The sequence below is a fragment of the Paramormyrops kingsleyae genome, chromosome 8 (genome assembly GCF_048594095.1).
Source record: "Paramormyrops kingsleyae isolate MSU_618 chromosome 8, PKINGS_0.4, whole genome shotgun sequence".
NCBI classification, from domain to species: Eukaryota; Metazoa; Chordata; class Actinopteri; order Osteoglossiformes; family Mormyridae; genus Paramormyrops; species Paramormyrops kingsleyae.
The window spans coordinates 10459661-10482832 of record NC_132804.1 but is presented as its reverse complement, the minus strand read 5'-3'; the positions used below and the strand labels follow the sequence as shown (position 1 = coordinate 10482832).

At 43.0% G+C, this 23172-nt stretch overlaps 1 protein-coding gene across 8 annotated transcripts; it reads right to left on the bottom strand.

The window, feature by feature from the left end:
- Positions 1-303: 303 nt before the first annotated feature.
- Positions 304-18717, bottom strand: LOC111856955 (uncharacterized). 8 transcript variants are annotated; one of them, XR_002841267.2, is made up of 10 exons: positions 18515-18717; positions 11471-11534; positions 10438-10542; positions 10090-10276; positions 9448-9560; positions 7544-7771; positions 7305-7324; positions 6989-7091; positions 2706-4500; positions 304-1957 (listed from the first exon to the last, which is right to left on the bottom strand). XR_002841267.2 is itself a non-coding variant. In XM_023837313.2 (10 exons), the coding sequence occupies exons 1-10, from the start codon at positions 18569-18571 to the stop codon at positions 2991-2993; spliced, it is 933 nt and encodes a 310-aa protein (XP_023693081.2). In that variant the 5' UTR covers positions 18572-18717; the 3' UTR covers positions 304-2990. The 8 variants fall into 8 exon arrangements, 5 of the variants coding, with proteins under 5 accessions (XP_023693081.2, XP_023693078.2, XP_023693082.2 ...); XR_002841268.2 differs by having other exon boundaries at positions 304-2997; positions 3097-4500; XR_002841269.2 differs by having other exon boundaries at positions 2706-2783.
- Positions 18718-23172: the final 4455 nt, after the last annotated feature.

Sequence of the window (23172 nt, the reverse complement as noted above, 5' to 3'; positions counted from 1 at the left end):
ACCTTGAGTCTTTATGTGATAAAAATGTCGACTTATGGTACTGCAGTATAAATTACACTCCACGGTCTTGACCTTGAGTTGATGATTTATCATACTTTGTCTTATCAAGCCATGTTTTAGTAAGATATATAGCAACAACTTTAATTCTACCAAAACAGAGAAATGAAGATTTGGATGATATTACCTGTATTTTGAGAAATCATAACGTTTTGCATAACCAAACGTCAAGTCTTTTAAACTGATGGATGTCATAATTAATGTCGGTCACATCACAGATGAGACTATCTGAACTAAACGAGGCTATTTCTTTACATTTTATTTTATTAAACAATATTTTTTAATGAAATCATACATATAAAACATAACTTCACGTGCAAATCAGTCAGAGATTATTTTATACTGCAGCGAGCACCAAGTTAAAGTGTGTGGCAGGTCTTTGTAGTCTCGTTAAAAATAAAACAACTGAGACAACAATAAAAATAGATTTCTATGACAACGGACACTGCGCCAGTCCGTAGATGAAAACTTCATAACTTGAGCACGTCCGCTCAGCGAATTTCATCTCAGTAGTTTCTGAGATATTCATTTGCAGTGAGTCACAGGGCTGTCCCGTAAAACAGTGGGTGGGGGAGAACTTTTACTTCAAGTTAAAACACTGCTTCAGTTTGACACGTTTAAATTGCTTAATACCCCCCTCCCCCACAATAATAATAAAAATAAAACAAGCTGAATCTCATACAGCGGTAATTAAAAAACCTAAAGACTACTGTTTGCTTTTAAATGACGGTGATTGTTTCAGTGGTCGTTTTGTGGTCGAAATGCATTTTGTAAATGATAGAAAGTAGTTTTGTGAACAAAATGCAATTTGTGAATAATACACAGTCATTTTGTGGACAAAACTGATTCTGTGGAATCACAAAGTTCATTTCGTCTTTTGCTGAGTCACGAAAGGCACCGCGAAATCCATTTAATCTTTTGCCGAGTATTTGCCGAAAGGCACGTAGTAGGCCAGCGCCTGTGGAGGGAGTAGTGCTTTGAAATGACCATTAGGCAGAGCGCAGCTTTGACTTTGCAGACCCGTGCATCGGCATAAATTATGGGGGAGATGGGGGATTGTAGCCCCCCCCCCCCCGCCAATAAATCAAAACCAGCTAATACAACCCCCCCAAAAATCATGTTTCCCCCATAATGGATGGAGACCTCAACCCCCCACAATGTTCCAGCCAAAGTTACGCCCTTGGACCCATGTACTTAAAGTCATGGCCAACTGTCTGCGGTAAGGAAGGTTCTGATAACACCCCATGGCCTGCTTTAAACATGAGAATGTGTACTTTAAGTCCGGTGGTAAGCGAGCAATGTGTCTGTAAATCCAGAAGTGATGGTGGAATATTGAGAAATTGCCCAGTTTGAATGGCTGGTTCTCAGAAGCCCCCCCCGCCCCCCGGCACAATGTGTAAGAGATGCTGTTTCTCAACTGGCTTCTGACTCTGAGAACTGCACTGTGACTTACTCAGACCTGGACAGAAACTAACCCCAGTGCAAACTGCAGAGGAGATGAGCCTGAGTAACAAGGAATAACGTACAAGATGTTCACTGAAACAATCACCATCATTTAAAAGCAAACAATAGTCTTTAGGTTTTTAAATTCCCGCTGCCAGGGATTCAGCTTGTATTATTTTTATTATTATCGTGGGGGAGGGGGTTATTAAGCGATTCAAACGTGTTTTAACTTGAAGTAAAAGTTCTCCCCCACCCACTGTTTTGGTTGGCTTCAAAATATTAAAAGTACAATAAAAACAGTGAAATACAACAGTAAAAATTTGAGCCCTGGAGTTATTTGTATTTTTATTACATTTAAATTCAAGTTAAACATAATTATATGGGTCATCCACCATCTGCTCATTTGAAGGTATTACTCCCCCCACAGGCGCATGCCTACTACATGCCTTCTGTGACCCTGCAAAAGACAAAATGCATTTCGTGATTCCAAAAGATCACTTTTATCCACAAAATGACTGTGCATCATTAACAAAATGCTTTTGTCCACGGAATTACCCTCTTTAATTTACAAAATGCATTTCGTCCATGAAATGACTTTCTTTAATTCGCAAAATTCATTTCATGGTGCCTTTCCTGACTCAGCGAAATACGAAATGCATTTTTGTGATTCCGCAAATAAATGAATGTGTATGTGTGTGTGTGTGTGTGTGAGGGGGGGTGGTCAGGATGAGTGACAGGGGCCCTAAAAAATTTAGAAAATAATTGAATTGGTCTGGACTGGGGGGCCCAATATGATATGTTTTCATGGGGCCGAAAATCTCTAGCAATGCCCCTGCATACAAAATACAATTCTGTCCACAAAATGACTTTCTTTAATTCACAAAATGCATTTTGTCCACGAAATGACTGTGTATTATTCAAGAAATGTATTTCTGTCCACGAAATGCAAAGTGCTGATATCAATTCTGTGCATGAAAATAAGCCAAGTCTTTATGTTTTCGTGGATAAGATGTAACTGCAGTTTGTCTTTCTGTGGACAAAACGCAGCAAGGCATTACTTGATTTCGTCATGAAATAATGCTTTTTTGTGGCACAGAATGTATTTTGTGCATGGAAACGAGCACTTGACACTTGGTGCCCTGCATAGGGACAGGCAGTGAGATGTGGTGTGGCAGTCAGCGGCACGAGGCGGGGCTGGGTCCCACCTGGTCCATGTGACTGACACACAGCCTTCGTGGAAACAGGCAACCCGACAGCATCGTTCTCTGAACCTTAAAACAAAACTGATGACAATAGTGGACAATTCATCTTAAACCAAAATATGGAAAAGAAAAATACAGCAGTTAAAATATACAATAAAAGATGGAGGAAAGATAAATTAATATAAAAAGACATAACAGTACTAGGGGATGGGTGTAAAACTCTTTTTCAGTCCTTCACTCTGATAATCTCTCTTGCAGTCTTTCCTGGCTCCAGTTCTCACCCCCTTCTTAGATCCTACATCAAGATTAAGATTGAAATTAAGATGGACTTCATTAATCCCAGTGGGAAATTCTGTACTAAAACCCACCAAGCTATCACATGAGCTTCCCTCACCTTGTGGGTAAATAGTAGGAGTAAATATCCTCAAAAAGGACAGTACACCCTGATAAATAAAAAAGCACATGGACATTGCCATGAAGTGTCATCCATCCATCCATCCATCCATCCATCCATCACCAATTGCCTATTGGTGGCAGCATTTGCCTTGATCTTGAAGTGATCCAGCTCAGTAAAAAAATTCAGTCAGAAAAAATTGGCACCAAAACAGCATTTTTGGCATTAGAGTTCATAGTATGACTTCCTCATACATACAGGAACATGCACGTAGGCGTGTGAAGTTGCGACCTTCAGATTGCACAGCATACCATCCTGCAATGAACGCAGAAGAACAGAGTGGATGGTCCACAGTCATGCAGAGGATTCTCCTTCAAATCCCAATTCTGTTGTGGTCAAACCACAAATTGTGTACCCACAAGAGTCTTTATGGTGATTAAACAAAGAATGGCATTTGTCCTGGGCATGACATTGTGTAAGAGAATATCTCTGCTGGATAAAAGCTGACCTTTCAGCTGCATTCAAAGCGGTGCCCATGTGTACTTGTGGGGATTTTTAACTGGGCCACAGAAACCCCCTTACACGTTGATTGATGGGTAGTTACCAGGGCGCTTGTGTCAGAAGGAATGGCATGGCAGGTCGGTGAGGACAGTGACTTATTAAAACAAAACTGACCAGAGTTGTGACCCCCCCCCCCCCGAAAAAATATGTCACAAAAAGAAATAGGACGACACTGGGTCATCAGGATGCCTTGCCTTTCCTACTAAGGTCGCTGTCATTTCCATTTCCTTTACACTGTATATTGCCTCACATGAGTAATTTCCCCTGAACACAGAGCAGACTCATACTTCTTTGGTACCGTTCCTGTGGATTTCATGCCCTCAGTGTGCAAAGCTTCTGTATCATTATTTACTAATGAAGCAGACAAACAATTGAATTGAAAAAAAAAAAGAAAAGAAAAAACAAACTTCCTAATATCCAGTGAGTCGTTCCTTAGGCACTTCTGCTGAGGAAGAATTTTAGCATGGTTTAAAGGTCATGGATCTCCATTTTGATCTTCTCTCATGCTCTCCATTCCAGTCCCAGCCTCTGGGTTTGGGACGCTCCCCCACTTCCATCCTTACCCCAGCTCCCAGTGTGCTTATCATTTGCCTGTGGCAGGAATGGGGTAGCTCAGCTCCTTTTGGAACTCATTCTCTGTACATTCCACCACGGGGGGCCTTGACGTGCCGCTCTCCTCAGACCCAATTTCAGTGCTGTCAGGCACCCGGGCCCCTGTCAGAGATTCCTGCTGTGGGGTGCCGACGAGAGGCTGCACCTCCTCGGCTGTTCCATTCTCCTCCCTCTGTACTGCTGAGTTGGACCCCAGGACCACCGTCCCCGGGTTATAGATGTGTATCGTTCCTGTGGGGTGAAACCTGTTAAAACGGGCGACCCGTAGTGAAAGAGGAAAGAGCAAAGAGGGTAGGGAGAGTGTAGATGGCGGCCAGCTTGCCCCTCGGTGGCTCAGATCCTCATAGCATCTCCACGGTTATTCTTCTTGTGAAGCTCCCCCATGATCTCTTCTCCCAGCCGGTCAGATTAAGCCAGTTCCCCTGGCTCACAACCTCTGCTATCCCTCTGAGATACCAATAGGGTCTGGCCATTTCAACCATGTCTAGCCCACAAAATGTGAAGGAGGGATTACTCCAAGCTCCAGACTTTAGGCATCTACAAGAGCCTTGACCGTGATCCCACAGTTTGGTGGGATGCCTACACCATTCGCCAGCGCTCAACAGCAACAGAAGAATGATTTTCTATTAGGCTCCCTAGCCTGTCTTGTTTTTCGCCCCTCGCCTTGCCGTCCTCCATGACCTATGGTCAGTCCCACCAGGCCTTCTGTCTGTCTCCCTTCGCTTCCCATCACTGCTGAACCTACGACCCTACATGATGTGCTTTGTTGGCAGGACGGCATAAAAAGATGGTTCTTGTTTCACAGCCTTAATAAAGCAACACTTAAAGCTTGCCAGAAAACACATTTCCGGAAGGCAGAGGAACACAGTGCTTTGGTACAGATAAGGCAAAATTATAATCATATCCTGTTTAAAAAGTCATATCCTGTTTTCAGACATATTTTATTTTTTCAGCAGATGCTTATAAACTACAAAAGAAAAGTGTATCATCTGTGGATACAGAAGGACTATTATACAGAATTTGTTTCCTGATGTGGGCCTGTTCCTAAGAGGACTGAAAGTCAAGATACCATAACTGGTTGCTAAGTCGTTTAGCTCCAGGCCAGAGGTATGCGATTTAAAACGCCACAATTTATATTTGCCCATTTTGTGAGGAGAATAACAGTGCAGAGGTAGGGTTCAAACGATTAACAGCTTTGACAGAATCTGATGATGTTCTGGAGATACAGAGGACCAGAGCCACAGATCAATTTGCAAGGAGCCACCAAAGAGCTGAAGCCTATCAAGAAGATGAGAAGCCCCAGTCAGCACAAATGAAAAGTTTGAGGAGCTGCCTATAGACGGGGAGAGGCAGTCTGCGCAAAGTGACCAGAAAACCCTAACCCTATAGACGGGGAGAGGCAGTCTTCGCAAAGTGACCGGACAACCCTAACCCTATAGACGGGGAGAGGCAGTCTGCGCAAAGTGACCAGACAACCCTAACCCTATAGACGGGGAGAGGCAGTCTGCGCAAAGTGACCAGACAACCCTAACCCCAACCCTATAGATGGGGAGAGGCAGTCAGCGCAAAGTGACCAGACAACCCTAACCCCAACCCTATAGATGGGGAGAGGCAGTCTGCGCAAAGTGACCGGACAACCCTAACCCTGACCCTAACCCCAACCCTAACCCTATAGATGGGGAGAGGCAGTCTGCGCAAAGTGACCGGACAACCCTAACCCCAACCCTAACCCTATAGATGGGGAGAGGCAGTCTGCGCAAAGTGACCGGACAACCCTAACCCCAACCCTAACCCTATAGACGGGGAGAGGCAGTCTGCGCAAAATGACCGGACAACCCTAACCCCAACCCTAACCATAACCCTATAGATGGGGAGAGGCAGTCTGCGCAAAGTGACCGGACAACCCTAACCCCGAACCTAACCCTATAGATGGGGAGAGGCAGTCTGCGCAAAATGACCGGACAACCCTAATCCCAACCCTAACCCTAACCTTATAGACGGGGAGAGGCAGTCCACGCAAAGTGACCGGACAACCCTAAACCTAAACCTATAGATGGGGAGAGGCAGTCTGCGCAAAATGACCGGACAACCCTAACCCCGACCCTAACCCTAACCCTATAGACGGGGAGAGGCAGTACACGCAAAGTGACCGGACAACCCTAACCCTAACCCTATAGATGGGGAGAGGCAGTCTGCGCAAAGTGACCGGACAACCCTAACCCCGACCCTAACCCTAACCCTATAGATGGGGAGAGGCAGTCTACGCAAAGTGACCGGACAACCCTAACCCTAACCCTATAGACGGGGAGAGGCAGTCCACGCAAAGTGACCGGACAACCCTAACCCTATAGATGGGGAGAGGCAGTCTGCGCAAAGTGACCGGACAACCCTAACCCCGACCCTAACCCTAACCCTATAGACGGGGAGAGGCAGTCTACGCAAAGTGACCGGACAACCCTAACTCCGACCCTAACCCTAACCCTATAGACGGGGAGAGGCAGTCTACGCAAAGTGACCGGACAACCCTAACCCTATAGATGGGGAGAGGCAGTCTACGCAAAGTGACCGGACAACCCTAACCCTAACCCTATAGACGGGGAGAGGCAGTCTGCGCAAAGTGACCGGACAACCCGGCCCTCTCAGAGATTTTGTCATCTGCGAGGCTGTTGGGAAGCAGGTAGAAGTGAACCGCCAATAAGAGGGGGCACGCTGGACTCACCCACGGTATTATTGACGCCATCTCTGCCCCCACTGTGGCCCACGGTGACCTGCTGCGGGCCCCCATCAAGCTCCTCCTTTAGGCCCAGCTCATCCTTCACCTGCTGGGTGAACATACCAGTTTTCGTGCTGCTGCTTTGTAAATACGGAGACAAAGTCTGATGGGCAGAGTGGCCAGAAAGTGCTCAGTCCCTGGTGCTCAGTCTCTGAACAGAAGCACGTTAACACGGGGCGATCCGTAAAGCCCAAAAGTCAGGGGCAGACAAGCTCTGGATCATGCATCAAAAGTGTTACTTTTTAAAGAGAATGATACTCACATATTTTGAAAGTGAATGTCCTGAAAAAGACAAAAACAAGACACCTTAATAACTAATGTTGAGTCCCTGGGGTTACTAGAGTGTTATACCTCTGCACATATAAAGACATTATTCTCAGCGGTCTAGTCAGTGCTTTATTTACACTGCAGAACCCATCTGGCAAATCTATAGGCCTGGTGTGTCGGTGAGAGGATGCAAAGGTGCCCCTTGGGCGATATGCCTGTGCACCCCGTACTCACGCCAATACTGGTGCACCCGCTTGGCGCCTATCCGCTTGAAGAAAAGTAGCAGTAGTGCAGAAAACAGCAGCAAGAGTAGCAGCCAGAAGTAATGGGTATAGTTCGGATCCGTCAATCTGCCTGGAGAGGGTTGGGTGCCCTGTGTGTTTGTAAGGGTAGTGTCTACAAAACTGGAAGATCTCCATCTCATGGTATCAGGAGTGCTGTTTTCAGGGATGTCCTGTGGGACTGTCAATAAAAAAAAATACAGCAGGGCATTAATAAGTGAGGAAGTTGAGGACATTAAAAATAGATTTACATCATATAGAGCCACCTGGTGGACAACTCCGGTATTTCACTTCTCCCAAAATACAGTACGTGTATAGATCTGTATAGAGCTTATAAAGCACACATCAAAATAATTTTCTCACCCCTCCCCCCCTGCAATGCGCAAACAGTGATATGCACACAAATAACAGAGAAAGATACAGTCTTAACAGTCATAGGCTACGTTCACACTGCAGGGCAAATGTGGCCCAAATCCGATTTTTTGCTCATATGTGACTCAGATCACATTTCTTCATGACAATGTGAACAGCACAAGTCACATGGAATCCGATTTTTTCAATTCCGATTTGGGCCACTTCAGTATGTGGTCATAAATCGGATACAGGTCTGATTTTTTGCAATGCAACCTCAGTCTGAACAGTGAAATCGGAATCCATGTGACTTTTACGTCACTCTCGATCGACGTTCGTCAATTCTGCGCAGGTGGAAGTCACCATATGTCTCCGTCGGGTGCCAAACATGGAGGAGAGCACAGAAGCTGGCCAGTGGAGGGACAGTGAGCTGCTGGATTTAATAAGTATTTGGGGAGATAAATCTGTTGAGGCAAAACTGGAAGGTTCATATCGTAACCAGGCAGTTTTTGAATCAATAAAGTGACGTCTTTGTTTTTGCACATGCGCATCATGCGTCTTTGTTGTTTTGTGCGCATGCGGGCCAGTTCAGTATAGTGAACCATTCACATTGAAATCTGGTATTGCGCACATTAAAAAGAGTAATGTGAACAGACAAACAAAAAGTCCGATCTGAGCAGGAAATCAGAATTGAGCATTATACCCTGCAGTGTGAATGTAGACATAGACAGGGGACACTTTTTTTGTTTGTTTGTTTCCCGAATATCCAGCAGGGGGCATGAGGAAAAATCGGTGATGCCAGGAATCAAGTTTTTACAGATAAATTTACGGAGTCTGTGTCCCATTTCAGGGCCTGCGTCCTTCTAAGGCTGCATTCGAAGTCTGAATTATGTCACAGCAGAGCGACAAGCCTGTTCCATTGCGACGGCTCCTTTAAATGCGGCTTAGAAAGGCATCCTTCTTTTCCTGGGCCACAAAGGATCCACCCAATGGATCTTTCAGAGCCCAAGCTATCCCAAGATTCATTATACAGATTTGTATATAGACACGCCCTACAAAAACTACACTGCCTGCGTCTTTTGAAGGATACAGCCTCTGAATTGGGACACAGCTTGTGACATGAGTATAGCATTAGTTCTGGTCATTTAAATTGCTATTTCACACGGCCCAAATTGCCTTCTAATTAAGAATAATAGTCAAGGACATAGACTTACAATCTAGAGTTTGCAAGCTTAGTTCCCCATAGGGTGCTGTTGTTTGGATTTTAAATATTCGGGGGGGGGGGGGGGGGGGTATTGCACAGTGTGGTCAAAATATATTTATATTCAGTTTTTCTCCACTTTTTTTCCTGTAAATAGTTTATTGTCCTTGTCCCTGGGTCATCTGGGACACACTGTTCAAATGGGATGAGGCTCTTTGTCTCTGTTCCATGCATTTACACTGTCTCCCTCAACAACAATAATGATCATAATTTCATGCTGAATTAAAGACAGTCCACCAACATACCATTAGTTGGACTTTTGCTTGCAGTGGTAGATGGGTGGGTGGTCTCGATGCCGCAAACACTGTCAGAGGTGTTAGTACCCTCTCTAATCGTGAACATCCCTAGTTCTGTGCAGCTACAACACAGACGCACACACATGAGCACATGCACAGCTGTGAACAAATGTACACTTACATGTTCTTTATGTCAGTAAACATTGGCAATAACCAAACAAAAAAACAGAACAGAGTAAACAAACATGATTCTTCCATGATCTTAGTGTATCTTGCGTGACAGCTTGCACAAAAAAGACTTGAGAAACGCACCTGATTGTGCATCCTGGGATCCACCTATAACGGTGCTATAGTGACTACCAGTATCATCCAGTATGACGAACTTCAGGAAAACTGACCGTCACTGCTACTGACGTGGCAGCTCATATTTTCCACCACTGTTCCCGCACTGTACCACCCCCCCACCCCTTGAATGAAAAAGCCCTTCAATCCCAGTAACTTTTTCCACAAAGCTGAATGAAAGTTTACACTGACAGGCCTTCACAGTCCGTCTTGGACTGCAGCCCTGTTTACGGTGACCCCTGTGGTCCTCTGTGTACTGCCCACCCTGTGTGACCCAGCTCTGTGCATGCGGCCCCGTCTTGCATTTACTTTGTGTGCGGCATGCAGCCGTTGGCCTTGACACGGGAGGTGACGTTTGTAAAGGTTCCGGATTTGCACAGCTCGCATCTCCGGCAGCTGTACTGACTGTTGCTGATGCAGAATGTCCCCTGGATACAGTGACACTCTCTGTTGACAAACTTGCTGCAGGGCTGGATCTCAATCCTGTATGGCCCGTCTGCCAGTACATACAGAGCAGACAGAGTTAACCGCAGGTGTCCAGGCCGCCTGGGTGGCACCTCTTTACCTCGACCATGATAAGGACGACACCGAATTAACTGTAAAGGGGACATAACAGACTCCCCACTGGAGGCTAGGGAAAGCAACGGGAAGGCCTACCTGAGCAAGTGCGGGTGCATGGCTCGCAGGTAGGCTGGCCCTGCTTCATCACCCAGTAGTAATGTGCATTACAGGGGACACATCGATTCTCTTTGGGCACCATGCCTGCATGGAAGAAGGAGTTTCACCTTTTAGTCAGAGTGCAGAAAACTCATCCTGGGAAAGCTGGGAATTAAGGTGACAGGGGACCAAAAAATTCTGAATGTAATTGAATTGGTCTGGGCTGGGGCCCGATAAGACAGGCGGCACCAGAAACCCTTAGGATATGCAACCTCTACCTTGAAAGATAATAGGAGATTAATGCAGCCTGATATACCAGGAGCGACCACGGGGGATCAGAAGATTCACCCTGACGTCACTATGGCATCACAATCCCTGCAGCAAGGCTAAAACAATGGCAGTTTAGCCTAACACTTCTGTGTGTGATGTCTGAGACACAGGATGGCTAGAGATTCTCAAACAAATTTTCCTCTGACAGGGAAAAAAAGGCACCAAAACTGAAACATGAACACAATCTGCCTTCCAGCTTCCTTTGTAAGAATTCCCCGCCCCCCCATCATCCCTCCTTGTCCTTAAACAGGTACTTTGTTGATGTTTTCAGACCTTACCTGCTGGCACAGCCTATGCTGTTTTAGGATCCGCTGAGTGCTGGGCCACAGACGGGGAGGGGAAGCCCCACCTTTTGCTCTTCACCTCTTATACCACATCAGAAGGCATCTCCATCGTCTACAGTCTGGGCCTCCCACAGCTCTACGCAACACGGCACCCAGACTCCTGCGTCAAGTCTGCGCACCCGCCTTCCCAACCCCACTCATCACTTCCTGTTCACCTTCAGCGGGACCTTTTGAGATTCTTTCCTCCCTTTCAGAAACCCAAGTCAGGTTCACGAGGGACAGGAGGCCACACTGGAGAGCATCGGGTCTCCTTCATGCTAACCTTTCCAACTTTTTTTTTCTAAAGGGTAAACTAAAAGACTGGAAAATGTAAAATATAGTGTAGAGAAAGTGAAAAATACGTTTTTTTTTTTTTTTACCTTTCTCACATTCCAGGGTAAGACTGGTGTCCACCAACTGCAGAAGAAGAGCCTGCAGAAGCCACTGCAAGAGAGATATGGATAAGTGGGGGGGGGGTTAAACAACAGCAGATTCTTAATCATAAAAAAACCCACATGAATTTTACACAACAGATCACATTCCAGACTGCAGATCACATTGGTACAGTTACCATGCTCTGTGACCTAATGGGAATTCATAACTTTGTAACCAAGCTTTCATGTTTAGTTCATTATTTTCCCTCTGAGGTGTTTCCTTCTACAACCGCCATCTCTACAGCAGTGCGTATTTTTGTGGCTGTCAGCTAACATTAGCTCAGTACACTTTGCAAGTGGCGAAAGTGGCAGTCCAAACTAGCAGCGATGGTCACACTTTGAGCTGCCGGCAACAAGGACAAACACTTCTGAAAACAAGCTGGGTTTTTAATTATTCATCACGCTAGATGTCCCCCAGTCAGTGAAGATTAGCACCCATAAGGGACTAGTCCCATACCACATGAAAAATATTAAGAATGACCTGATCTCGTTGTGATATCACTGGGTGAAACCGAAAACTGTGGTTTGAGTCCAAAAGTTAGGTTGTGGTATGGTACCATGGAATCGCGATAAAGACACAGTAATTACATGTGATTTTAATCTTTGAAGTTCTGCTGTTCATATTTTAATTCTCCAGCCATTGAGCAAGCAGCTGATGACCATGTGATCTCACACAGCAAAACTTCAACAGATATGGAAACCCCCGCTCTTGGCAGGGAGCTCACTCTACTCACTCACGCTACTGAAATGGTTGGAATGGTGGAGGTGGGGGGGCGGATGAGCCAACAGTTGGTCATCATAAAGACCCATGACCCTTACAATAGCATGTCAGCTGGTGATGATTCTTTATGTGATGGGGGTCATGGCTGTAGGAGGTACGAGAGAAAACAGGACATGCAAAGACCAACCACCTTGCTTTCTTGGAAACTGCTACTGTTAAAACCCTTCCTGTATGAAATTTCGCCTCCTAACTGATACTCACCCCTTCACAGAACGCTGAATATCAGCCTGATTTGTTGTTCACACATTAATACTGTTATGGCAGCACCGCAACCCAGTATAAAACTGAAAGTCACAGAAACAGCACACCAGCCTGGATTGGTGATCTGCAAATTTGAGTCCAATATAATAGCAGACATTTCTTTTATGAGGTCATCACAGCTCTAGAATTCCGGGATTCTCAGTTAATTAGCCTTTCAACTAACTCTGACAGCCAGAATCAGAGGTGCAGTCAAAAAGTTCCAGGAGCTACATTATATATGCTCATCCCAGCTACAACCGGTGCCGAACTTTTGTCATGTTTCTCCCATTAAAAATAAAAAAATTAAAAATCATAAACACAATTAATTATTTGTTTTCTTTATCCATCTTCAACCTCTTCCTCCTGAATAGCCTGTTACAAGTTCCCAAGCCTCAATCCCACTTTAACACCCATAACAATCATCTAAGTTGTTTTTTGAAGTCTCTGTTCATACGCTCCAGTCATTATGTGAAGACAGGACACTCATTTGACTCTTGACTGTTTTGAGTGGCAGGTGCAGTATTCCGGCCCCACAGCAACAAGAAAGTCAGTTTTGCATTTTCTGTGTTTTGCACCGAGGTGCAACAAGTTGCATTAGCTACATGCCTAACAATGCTGTCGCATGTATCCTGCCCGCCAAATTCTGAAAACATGAAATTTTGCTTTCTTGCTGAACATCACCGTTTGCCCCTAGATCAGTCAGATTCCTTTTGGTAGGACAACATCACTTCTGCAAAGAGACTGCCGAGGCTCACAAGATTTGCACATGGTCACTTCCCTGGAATGTCTGTTGCCATATTTGCAGCTTGCTTTGCAATACAGGGAGGCCCCTAATTTGTTAATGCACTCTGAGGAAATACCACCTGTTTAGGAAGCACCATTTCCATGCATCCACAGTAAGTGCTTTGTGAACATGTCAGGTAGTGGCTCTCGCTTGGAGAGTCTGGTGCAATCGGACGGGTTTGGGATGAAAAAATAGGCATGTTTTCCCTGTCCTCCCATGGCCCTGCATTAGATAAGTAGCTTGATGAAGGATGGATGGATGGAGGGATGGAAGGATGGATATAATTTATATAACTAATGAGTCTGAAGTCCCAATGAAAAAACTGGTCTTCACAAAAGTCTTCACAGAAGTATTTTAATGGAGGCAAGCGGCTTGCTCAGGATGTATCAAGATGCTACATCATGGAAGGGCTGTGGGACAAACCAATACCGCAAATAGAAATGTGATTTTGATTAAGAGTTATATCAATCAAGTTTGCATCTCTCCTTCTAAAATTACAATGACTGTAAAAAAGCCAACCATAACAGTAAACAGGTATTGGTCCGGTTTCTGTTTCTGAAGTTGTTTACTTGTGGTCTAACAGCAGAAAAGATCTCTCAGGCTTGTTTGTTTAAAACTGAAGTCTGATATGAGTGGGATCCTTGCTTGTAAATGAGTCCATCCTTTATCGAAAGGCCCCTTTTTTAACCACTGTTGGCCAGACATGGCATAGATCAGAACATGTACACATCAAAGCTACTTTTAATAATGGGCACATCACCGAGTATGTCTTTAGATTAAGATTTGTTTAAGGAGCAGATATAGTGTGACATGTGGCTCCGGAGGTGGACTTTATCTCAACATCTAAACTGGGACAGACAGCTAAAAGGCTGATGGTTTTCTGGAATCCACTGAGTGTCTGTGGGCATGCTTGTCTGGCCACGGGTTGGCTGCCAGTAATCACTGCATGCTTGTCAGATAAGTTATCTCCTATCAGTTCTTACTAGAAGTTGAAGGTCAAACAGAAACTCTTACAAACCATTATCACTGGGACGCACAAAGCCATCTTTAAAGTCTAAAAAGCCCAAAAGGCTCTTTTCTCAACACTTAAACAAGGTGTAGAGCAATCACTTGCAAAACAAAATAAACTATATACAGCAAATACCAAAAATGCAATATTAAGTGAGCAACATACATGAAACATGAAAATATCAATGAAGCATATTTATTTCAGGATTTTGGTTGTCATTAGCCATAAAGACGGCTTCAGTGTCTCAAGGAGGATGTTTTACTCATGACTGATCTGCTTTTCAACCAAAGCATTGTTAAGCTCCATAAAGGTCAACCAAAACTTTCCCTAGGCCCTTTATGCAAACCATCATGGAGATGTTCTGCTTCAAGGTCAAGCTGCAATGCACAGGTTTTGTTCAATGCAAACTAATTTAGTACATCACCTAATACCAATGAACCACTGCATAGCTGCACGCACTTTTCCAGGAGTGGGTGGTGCAGTGTTTCACAGATTTGTTTATATAAAAAGTGAATTTCAATTTCTTGCACACTCAAGGACATGGCTAGAGGGGGCCCTCTCACTCACCCTCACGCATGGGCCCTTGAACATTATTCATTCTGGGTTCTTTTACTTACAGTTTCATCTTAATAACTTGATCAGAATTTTCTGGATGAAATCTTCTGCACTGTTTTGGAGTTATGTGTGGCTGAGAAAAACCTTATGATGCGGGAGATCATCGTGTCACATGAAGCGTCACAAATGTCATTTGCTGATGTCACACCTCATTATATAAAAGTCTGTGTTTTCCTTTTTTTTTTGTTTAGCAGACATAATATACTTTCACCAATAATAAAAGGCAGCACATTAACAAAGCATACAGCTCTGTGAAATTCTTAGGTAACCTAAAGAACAAAATTTTATAATGACGATTTATATAAGTTTAACTGTAGCAGCCAAGTAAGAAGAACAAAATGTGACTTAAAAATAGATACGTAAATCAACCAATAAATCATTGCCATAAATAAATTAAATAAATCTGTAGAATGAATGAATGAATGAATAATCAAATAAACAAACAAATAACATTTATTTATTTAGGCCATTTTTTTATTGATTCATTTACTTATTTCCAAGTTTACAGATTTCTTTATCTGTATGTTTATAAGGTGGGCAGCCCTAACCAGACTTATCGACTAGATGGGTTCCACAGTATCTACCACAAGGAAATCGCCATTTGCAGCGCTAAGGGTAGCGGATGAGCAGCGTGAACACTAGAGCCGTGTCCCAATTCGGGGGCTGCATCCTTTGAAGGATGAGGTCTATGAAGGCGTAGCCTTTGTAGGCAGCGTCCTTCGAACGCTGAGCCAAAAGTGTTTTGAAATGGGACAGTCTGGCCTACGAAATACTTCCCTATTTATGTCACCAGCTATTCCCACTCTTACCTTTACACCACAAACCGCCTCTCCTATCACCTAGCCAGGACATGCTCATTTTAACTCAATGCAGCAATTTTACCACAATGAATCTAGCGATAGATTGGGCTACGTAGGATCCACATCCATCGCAAAACGGGAACAGGACACTTTAGCATTTTAGCAATCGGACCTTGTAGGAGCGGTGATGGACATTTTAGCACACTGCCTGTGTATGGCCCTCAAGCCTAACTTCTTCATTTGATCAGACGCCATCTGCCAGGATCGGCTGACATACTATGATGCTGTGGGGTTGGTCAACAGGACTAATTATGCAGTTGCTTTGCACCACATCGGGTACAGCTGAAAATAATGTAAATTAATGTGTATTCATATATTTTTTGTAATGTTGTAACTGTGATATGTTTGCCGCGGGCTGCGTGTGTTTCGTAGCGTGTAACTATAAGTGTCGTGTAAATTGATGGTTTCCCTGTCTGTGCCATTGCTAGTATTGACCGAAAGTGCATGTAAATAAATGACCGACTTCCATTTCAAAAGAGCTGTCATCTTTTATCAAAATGACTCACGCAGATATCAGGTAAGATTTTTTGCGCTCTGTATGTGGGTCTGCTGCATCGAAAACATTCTTCGTAAAACTCGATTTTGTTTTGTCCGGACGTCGTTTCAAGTATGCGGCTGCCGTATCTTCCTTGCATACTTATTCGTCTGCTTTAATGACAGGCTAAATAGCACAGTTATTGGTGCGCTTAAATTGCGCTTTTACAGACGGACATGGTGCTAAACTATCAAAACAACGTCGTGATGACAAGTTGCTCATCTTTGACTAACAGCAGACATCAGTGCTTTCGACGAAGCCCATAAATTCTTTCAATTATTCTGCTAGCTATCATTAGCCAACAAGAACCCCAGCTAGCGTTTCTTCTCATCCAATCAAGGCCAAAGTAATGGAGCGCAGATCAACAGTCCACCTGACAAATAGGACTTTAGAAAAAAGTTAGTGCTGCCCACCTCATTAATATACAGATAAAGAAATCCGAAAATAAACCTGGAAATCCGTACATCTGGAAATAAATAAATGAATTCAAGTAAATAAATCTTTGGTATAAATTGTAATATTTTTATTTAATTTTCATTTAATCATTCGTTTATTTATGGCAAGGATTTATTTTTTGTTCATTTGTACCATCTATCCATCCATCTCCAAAATGTATTCATTGATAGCTTTATTAATTTTTAAGTCAGGTTTCGTCCTCCATAACAAAGTTAAAGAACTGCTCATTAAAACTTTTAAAAACATAGATGTGTCAATGCACTTTTTTTTGTAAAGAAGCAGCGTTTTCTGAGTGTCATGATGTTGTTTCAGGCATGTACAAATATCTGCGACTCACCTATAGTTAAAATGCACTCCATCACATAAAAATATAAACTCCACTGGCCTATGTTTACTAGTTACCAATCAAGTTACAATGGTTCAGAGTAGGACACAGAAAGACTAACTGCGCTTGGCTTCGCGGTTCTTGCTTGCCCTGCTCTCCGTTGCGGCGAGGCGGCGAATGAGGTGGCCGTTAACACAAGTACGGTAAGCAGAACTCATGAGCTCAGCCGTAGTAAGGCTGTCTTAACAGGAAACACACTAATAGCCACTTCCACTAATGACTAGTAAGGTTTTGCTTTATGATGGTAATCTTAAGTTTGCCTGTCATTGAGTTTCAATATGCATCTAAGTATCTGTATCTAGTCCTCCGCATTCTTTTTTTTTTATTCGGGGGGGGGGGGGTACGCCATTCATAATGCGAGTGACATTATTACTGCAAATGACACTTCAACAGTCTCAAAACGGTGCGTATCAAATTGATTGTGACACGGAATAACAAACAAAATTTCGTTAGGTCACACAGATCTAAGCGTTATTTATTGGGGATTTTTCATCGTTTGTTTGGGGAAAAAAAAAGATTTATTAACTTATATATTAAAAAAAACCGGCTATAACGGCACATTTAAAAAGACAACAACGACAATAATATAGACTGAAAATCACGTCAAATCAAACATTAAAAAGACAATCAATTCATTTACTCCACGTTAGATGCATTAAAAAGTTTTACATACATTGGTTCAAGCACATCCAGCCAATTCATTAACGACATGGCACTTTCACATAGATGATAGTTGATTAGTTATGCATTATATTCACTGTCCATATTTATTTTTTCCGCTTCGATAACACTCTGTACAAACACCAGGTAATGTATTCTTATATGCCTGTTACCTCTTTCTCTTCTCTATTGCTTTTTTCTTTTGTCTAGTAATGCACTATTAATGTTGAAATTGCACTTTTACAAAATTATATCACTGCTTGCAATTTCCACCTACCTACCATCCATCAATCCACGCATCCATCTACCCTATATAAAGCCCCAATAACACCCCAGTTAAACAATATCTCGAATGGGTGCCACGGTAGATCGTTGGACAGCTCTGTTATTTCGCTCCTGCAAGCTTTAGGGTTCACTGCGTGCAATTTGCATGTCCGTTTTTTACACACGGAGACTTTTTCTAAATTGCCCATTGTTTCTTTGCGTGTCTCTTTCCCCGATATGGACAGCCATCCCGTTTACAGTGTTCCTCTGCCTCTTGACTACCCCCGCGACCCTGCCTTAGATAAGCGGTTCGACGACGAATGGATGAACATCGTCTTGAAACAGCCCTTCCACACATACCAACCCCCTGGCGACACCACGACATTGCACTGATTACTCACCGGGATGATATGAAACCCTTTTTTCGAGGAGCGGAAGAACCAGCGGTGGCATCCCATCGTAGCAACTATGATAATAAGCCAGAGGAGAAGATTATTTATGAAATTAAAAGGTCAATGAAATGAATAAAAATCGGGACTTCGTTCCAACTGTCACTGAACTAGAGCGACGCTAGTACGCTGTTCATTTCTCGCGCGCCGGTGGGCTGCGCCTCAGACGCAAGTGCAGCGCAGGCATTGGGTCTGCGGCTTTGTAAGGCGCGCGGAAGGCGTGGCGTGCCTGCACGTGTCCGGCCCAGCCGGCTTTAAAGGGATACGGTGACATTCACGAGACGACATTACGTTATTGACAGTGCTTGAAGTGGGCCGGAACGCAGCGGAACACAGTTCCGGAACTTCTATATTTTCGTCTTTTGGGTTCCGCCACTTTTTTCTGCGTTCCGGTACTTACTGAAACTGATCCGACGCAGCGACAGTGGCCCGAGAATAGACAATATCACAAGACCGATAAAAGACTACATGTTGTTTTAATGGTTTTTCAATATTCCATTTGTGAATTAGAAAAAAGTAGCCTATGCCTATAGGTTATTGCTTGGAAGAATGATTAAATTAAAATAGTTTTTGAACCAACACATCCTAAAGACTTGATTTTTTTTTCACCGCACAAATGCCAAATGTCGGAAAATTAGAGTTCCTGCACTTTTTTTCCCCACTTCAAGCACTGGTTATTGATGTATTTATTTTAGTCATATAACAACAACAATAATAATATTAAAAATCCAAAAAAGCAAGTAGCGTCATAAAATTAATAATATGATACGCGCTTCTTGTATACGACAAAAATAGAACTATTAGCTATTACAATGCAATTCATTCAATTCAATTTTAATCACTATATAAACATTTATAAATTAATTCCTAATAACTGCATGCTTTGGGATGCTGGAGGAAAAACGCATAACACGGAGAGAATATGCAGGCTCCATTCACACAAAGGGAGTCGGGATTCAATCTCATTCCTGAACTTATTAGCCACAATTACACCTGATACATTAATATAACACTGTTTTTTAAACGTCCCCCAAATATGTGGAAACAGCTATGAAAAGATAGTAAGTGGCTCTAACTTTTAATGTGGACATTATTTGGCGTATTTTACTAGTCTGGGTTTCCACTGCAAAATCGCTCTTTACATTCCTTCCTTCACGTTCGCTTTTTAATATGTCGCTTATTATTCCTGACATTTCTATATTATAAGGTAATAAAGTTAATAATTTCAGTCAAAACTGAAAATAAAAAAACCACATAGCACCACAAATAAATAAAATGTGTTCCCCACAGAGCTAGCAAAACTTGAAAATGACATATCCAAGCTTGCTCTCATGAGCTCACCTTTGCTTTCTAATCCTGTTTCCATTCAAGAGCTTTGTTATTAAGACTACTCCATAAGGCCAGTACTGAGGCAACTGGTCCTTCCAGAAGTCTTTAGTTGGTTGAGGTGTTTCAGTCTGTGTCAAGGTTGCACCTCAGCAAAGCCAGTCTATGTTAGTAATGCATGACTTGCCTCCCACTAACACCAATTTCCTTCTTCAGATTTTGGATTTAAGTTTTACTTTTTATTAGTGTTGTAGTTCTCGAGACCGGTCTTGGTCTCGAGACCAATTTTTGTGGTCTCGGTCTTGTCTTGGTCTTGGACATAGCGGTCTCGATGGGATGGGGAAAAAAAGAGAAAACTGCACATCCTCACAGAACAGTATCATTATTTATTACGCGCCTCAATTCAAATGCAACCAGTCAGATGCATCCATTTCAAAAATGTTTCATTTTATACATTTTCTTCACGGACACTGCCAGTGCTTCACAGTCCACACACATCATACACATCGTATCATACATCGGTAAAGAAATGTCCGAAAATGTCCGCGAAGTCTATAGCATAGTTATAATCCAAATAAATTAGGTATTTTACATGGATTACAAAGCACAGTCTTGGAGGTGCAAGTCAATCTGGAGGCTCATTCTCTCCATTCTCTTCAATTCAAAGCAAAGGATCATTACATAGCTGTATTCATAGCTTACCCGAGGCCTCTGTCCCTGGTATAAGAGACTTAATATTAACATCTTTCTGGTACATCCCATCTCTTTCCCTTGACGAGGTCTGATAAAATGGTTATAGGAGAGGATTGCTGAGAATATTATTTTCCATCAGGTCTCGTAACTATGACAAATCTGGGAGATTTTAAATGAGAGACATATGGACAATATAATTGAAAAGATAACATGAATTTGATTTAACGAGTAATGACACTTTACAACAATACCTTTTTTCTCTACAGTTGATCTGGGTAATGTGATGTCGATTCTAGCCCTAGTCTGTTTTCGGTCTTGGTCTTGGTCTTGCCTTAGTGTGTCTTGGTCTTGGTCTTGGACTTGGTCTTGCTCTTGGTACCCTCAAGTCTCGGCAGTGTCTTGGTCTTGATACCCTCCGGTCTCGGCAATGTCTTGGTCTCGATTTAGGCGGTCTTGACTACAACACTACTTTTTATACAATATATCATAATTTTCTCTTGGGTAGCCTGCTTGGTCTCAGTGTACATGTATTTCGGTCATTTAAGGCAGCATTGTACAAATCATAGGCAGATGATAAATTACTGAAATACCGTGTAAAATTCCATAAGACCTTTGCACCTGGCTCATAGGGTAGTCTGTCATGGCTAATTACATCACAGTATTACTATATAAAGCTCTGGATTACCTAGGCAACTTCCTTCTGTGATGCTTAGTCAGTGGAAGGGACTGTCTTTGAACAACCAATGAGTCTGGCACCTGGTTAATTTGTGCGGATCAACAGAACCTAATGCCTCTCACAATGAAAATAGTCTTTTTTCTATTGATGAATAAAAACTGGTATTACAGCCCTACACACTATCCAGTCCACCGATTCAACTGCATGTAGACTGCAATCTCATTTTAATTTTTTTTTTTAAACGCAATTGATTATTTTATGCTCAGGTGATATGAAACATCTGTGATTCTCACTCAATCAAGGGGAATTGGGCATATGACACAACCTGAAACTGCATCGCATGACAAAGCAGGAGTGCATCTTGGTAAGATATCTGAACCACAGCGGTCACCACTGGATCTGATGGACTAGCAGTTCTACTCCAAGGCTCTCCAAGATTGATATACAGAGTTTTTCTAAAAATTAAATCTGGTACCACTCTTAAAGAAAAAACACAATTTTTCACCATTAACTCACACTTACTACTTTAAATTTTCACAGTATCAAAGGTTGCAGTTCACCTGCTGACAACGCCTAACCCATCCTCCCTCAAGTCAATGAAATCATTAGTACTAAGATGACGTGTACTACTGTATAAGGGGGCATCTGACAAGTACAGGACACGTGTACTTAACTGGAATATCACAATTAGCTATTTGAAGTAAATGACTAATTAGGCCAGTGATTCAAAATTCAACTACAGACTCATATTTTAGCCAGTGAAATGTCATCATAACGGTCTTCTACTTTAACCTTGTGTGTATTTTAAACTTTAATTTCCTCTCAGGGATTAATAAAGTCTGTGTCTTTTCTTTTTCCCTTCAGAGGTACTGAGAAGTTAGATGGATCGACGAGTAACTACTGTACCTTTCTAACTGTACCAGCTCAAAAAATGCCCTGTTTTTTTTCCGCATAGACCTCTCCCAGGAACTTGAACCTCATCTACTTGTGGAATATATTATAGGGGTGGAAAAAGTGAATGGTTTTACAACCTGACAACGTAAATTCCATACCTCCATTTTCTGTACCCCACAGGGTAGGGTAGGGTGGGGTGGGGGGGGAGGATCGGGGAGTCTGGCGTCTATCCCAGAGGCTATGGGTGCATGGTGAGGAACAACCTAAGATGGGGCACCAACCTATCATTAGGCACAGTCACATATCTACAGATAATTTCATTACTCCGATTAACCTCAGCATGTTTTTGGATTGTGGGGAGAAAACCAGAGAACACAGAAAGCCCATGATGACATGAGAGGAACATGCAAACTCCACACACATGGAGATCTGCTCCCAGACGTGTGAGGCAAGACAGCTAGACATTGTGCTGCTGCACCAGTCCAATATAAACTGATATTTTAAAAAACAGCACATGAGGGTGACAGGGAGATGTCTTTGTAAGGGAAGCACGGTGACATGGTAAGGAAGTCGTCTGTGGTGAAGACAGTAAGGGGGGGGGGGGGGGGGAAGTGAGAATTAAAGTTCACAAAGTGCTGTAAAGTTGCGGAGAAATTGACAGGGTGCAGAGGAGCAAAAGTCTGCAATGAAGATCTTGCAAGGGCTTTAAATAGTATGCAGATAGTATGGATGACCAGAGAAACAATTCTCTGAAAAATGATCACGCCTGACTTGCACATTGCTGTCTGACCCCACACAACAGTCATTCCTTCACTAGACCATTCACATATGAAAAAAAAATTCTACTACAGTTACCTTTCGTCAATCCCGAAATGCTGTCTCGAGCCATTTTTATAGGTTCATGCAACAGGCGAGTTCAGAGACAAGAGTGTGCAAGTCCTGCAGGGTGCACCGACCCACCAGAAAACAGAGTGAAAACTTCAGCGATGTCGCTTTATTTAATGGCTAAAATATGGAAAGC

Coding starts and splice junctions, on each gene's coding strand:
- LOC111856955 (XM_023837310.2), bottom strand. CDS start 18,571: ATGGGATGCCACCGCTGGTTCTTCCGCTCCTCGAAAAAAGGGTTTCAT. Junction 11,535..18,514: donor AAGGGTTTCATATCATCCCG/GTGAGTAATCAG, acceptor TCTCTCTTGCAG/TGGCTTCTGCAGGCTCTTCT. Junction 7,092..7,304: donor GACATTCACTTTCAAAATAT/GTGAGTATCATT, acceptor ATGTTCACCCAG/CAGGTGAAGGATGAGCTGGG.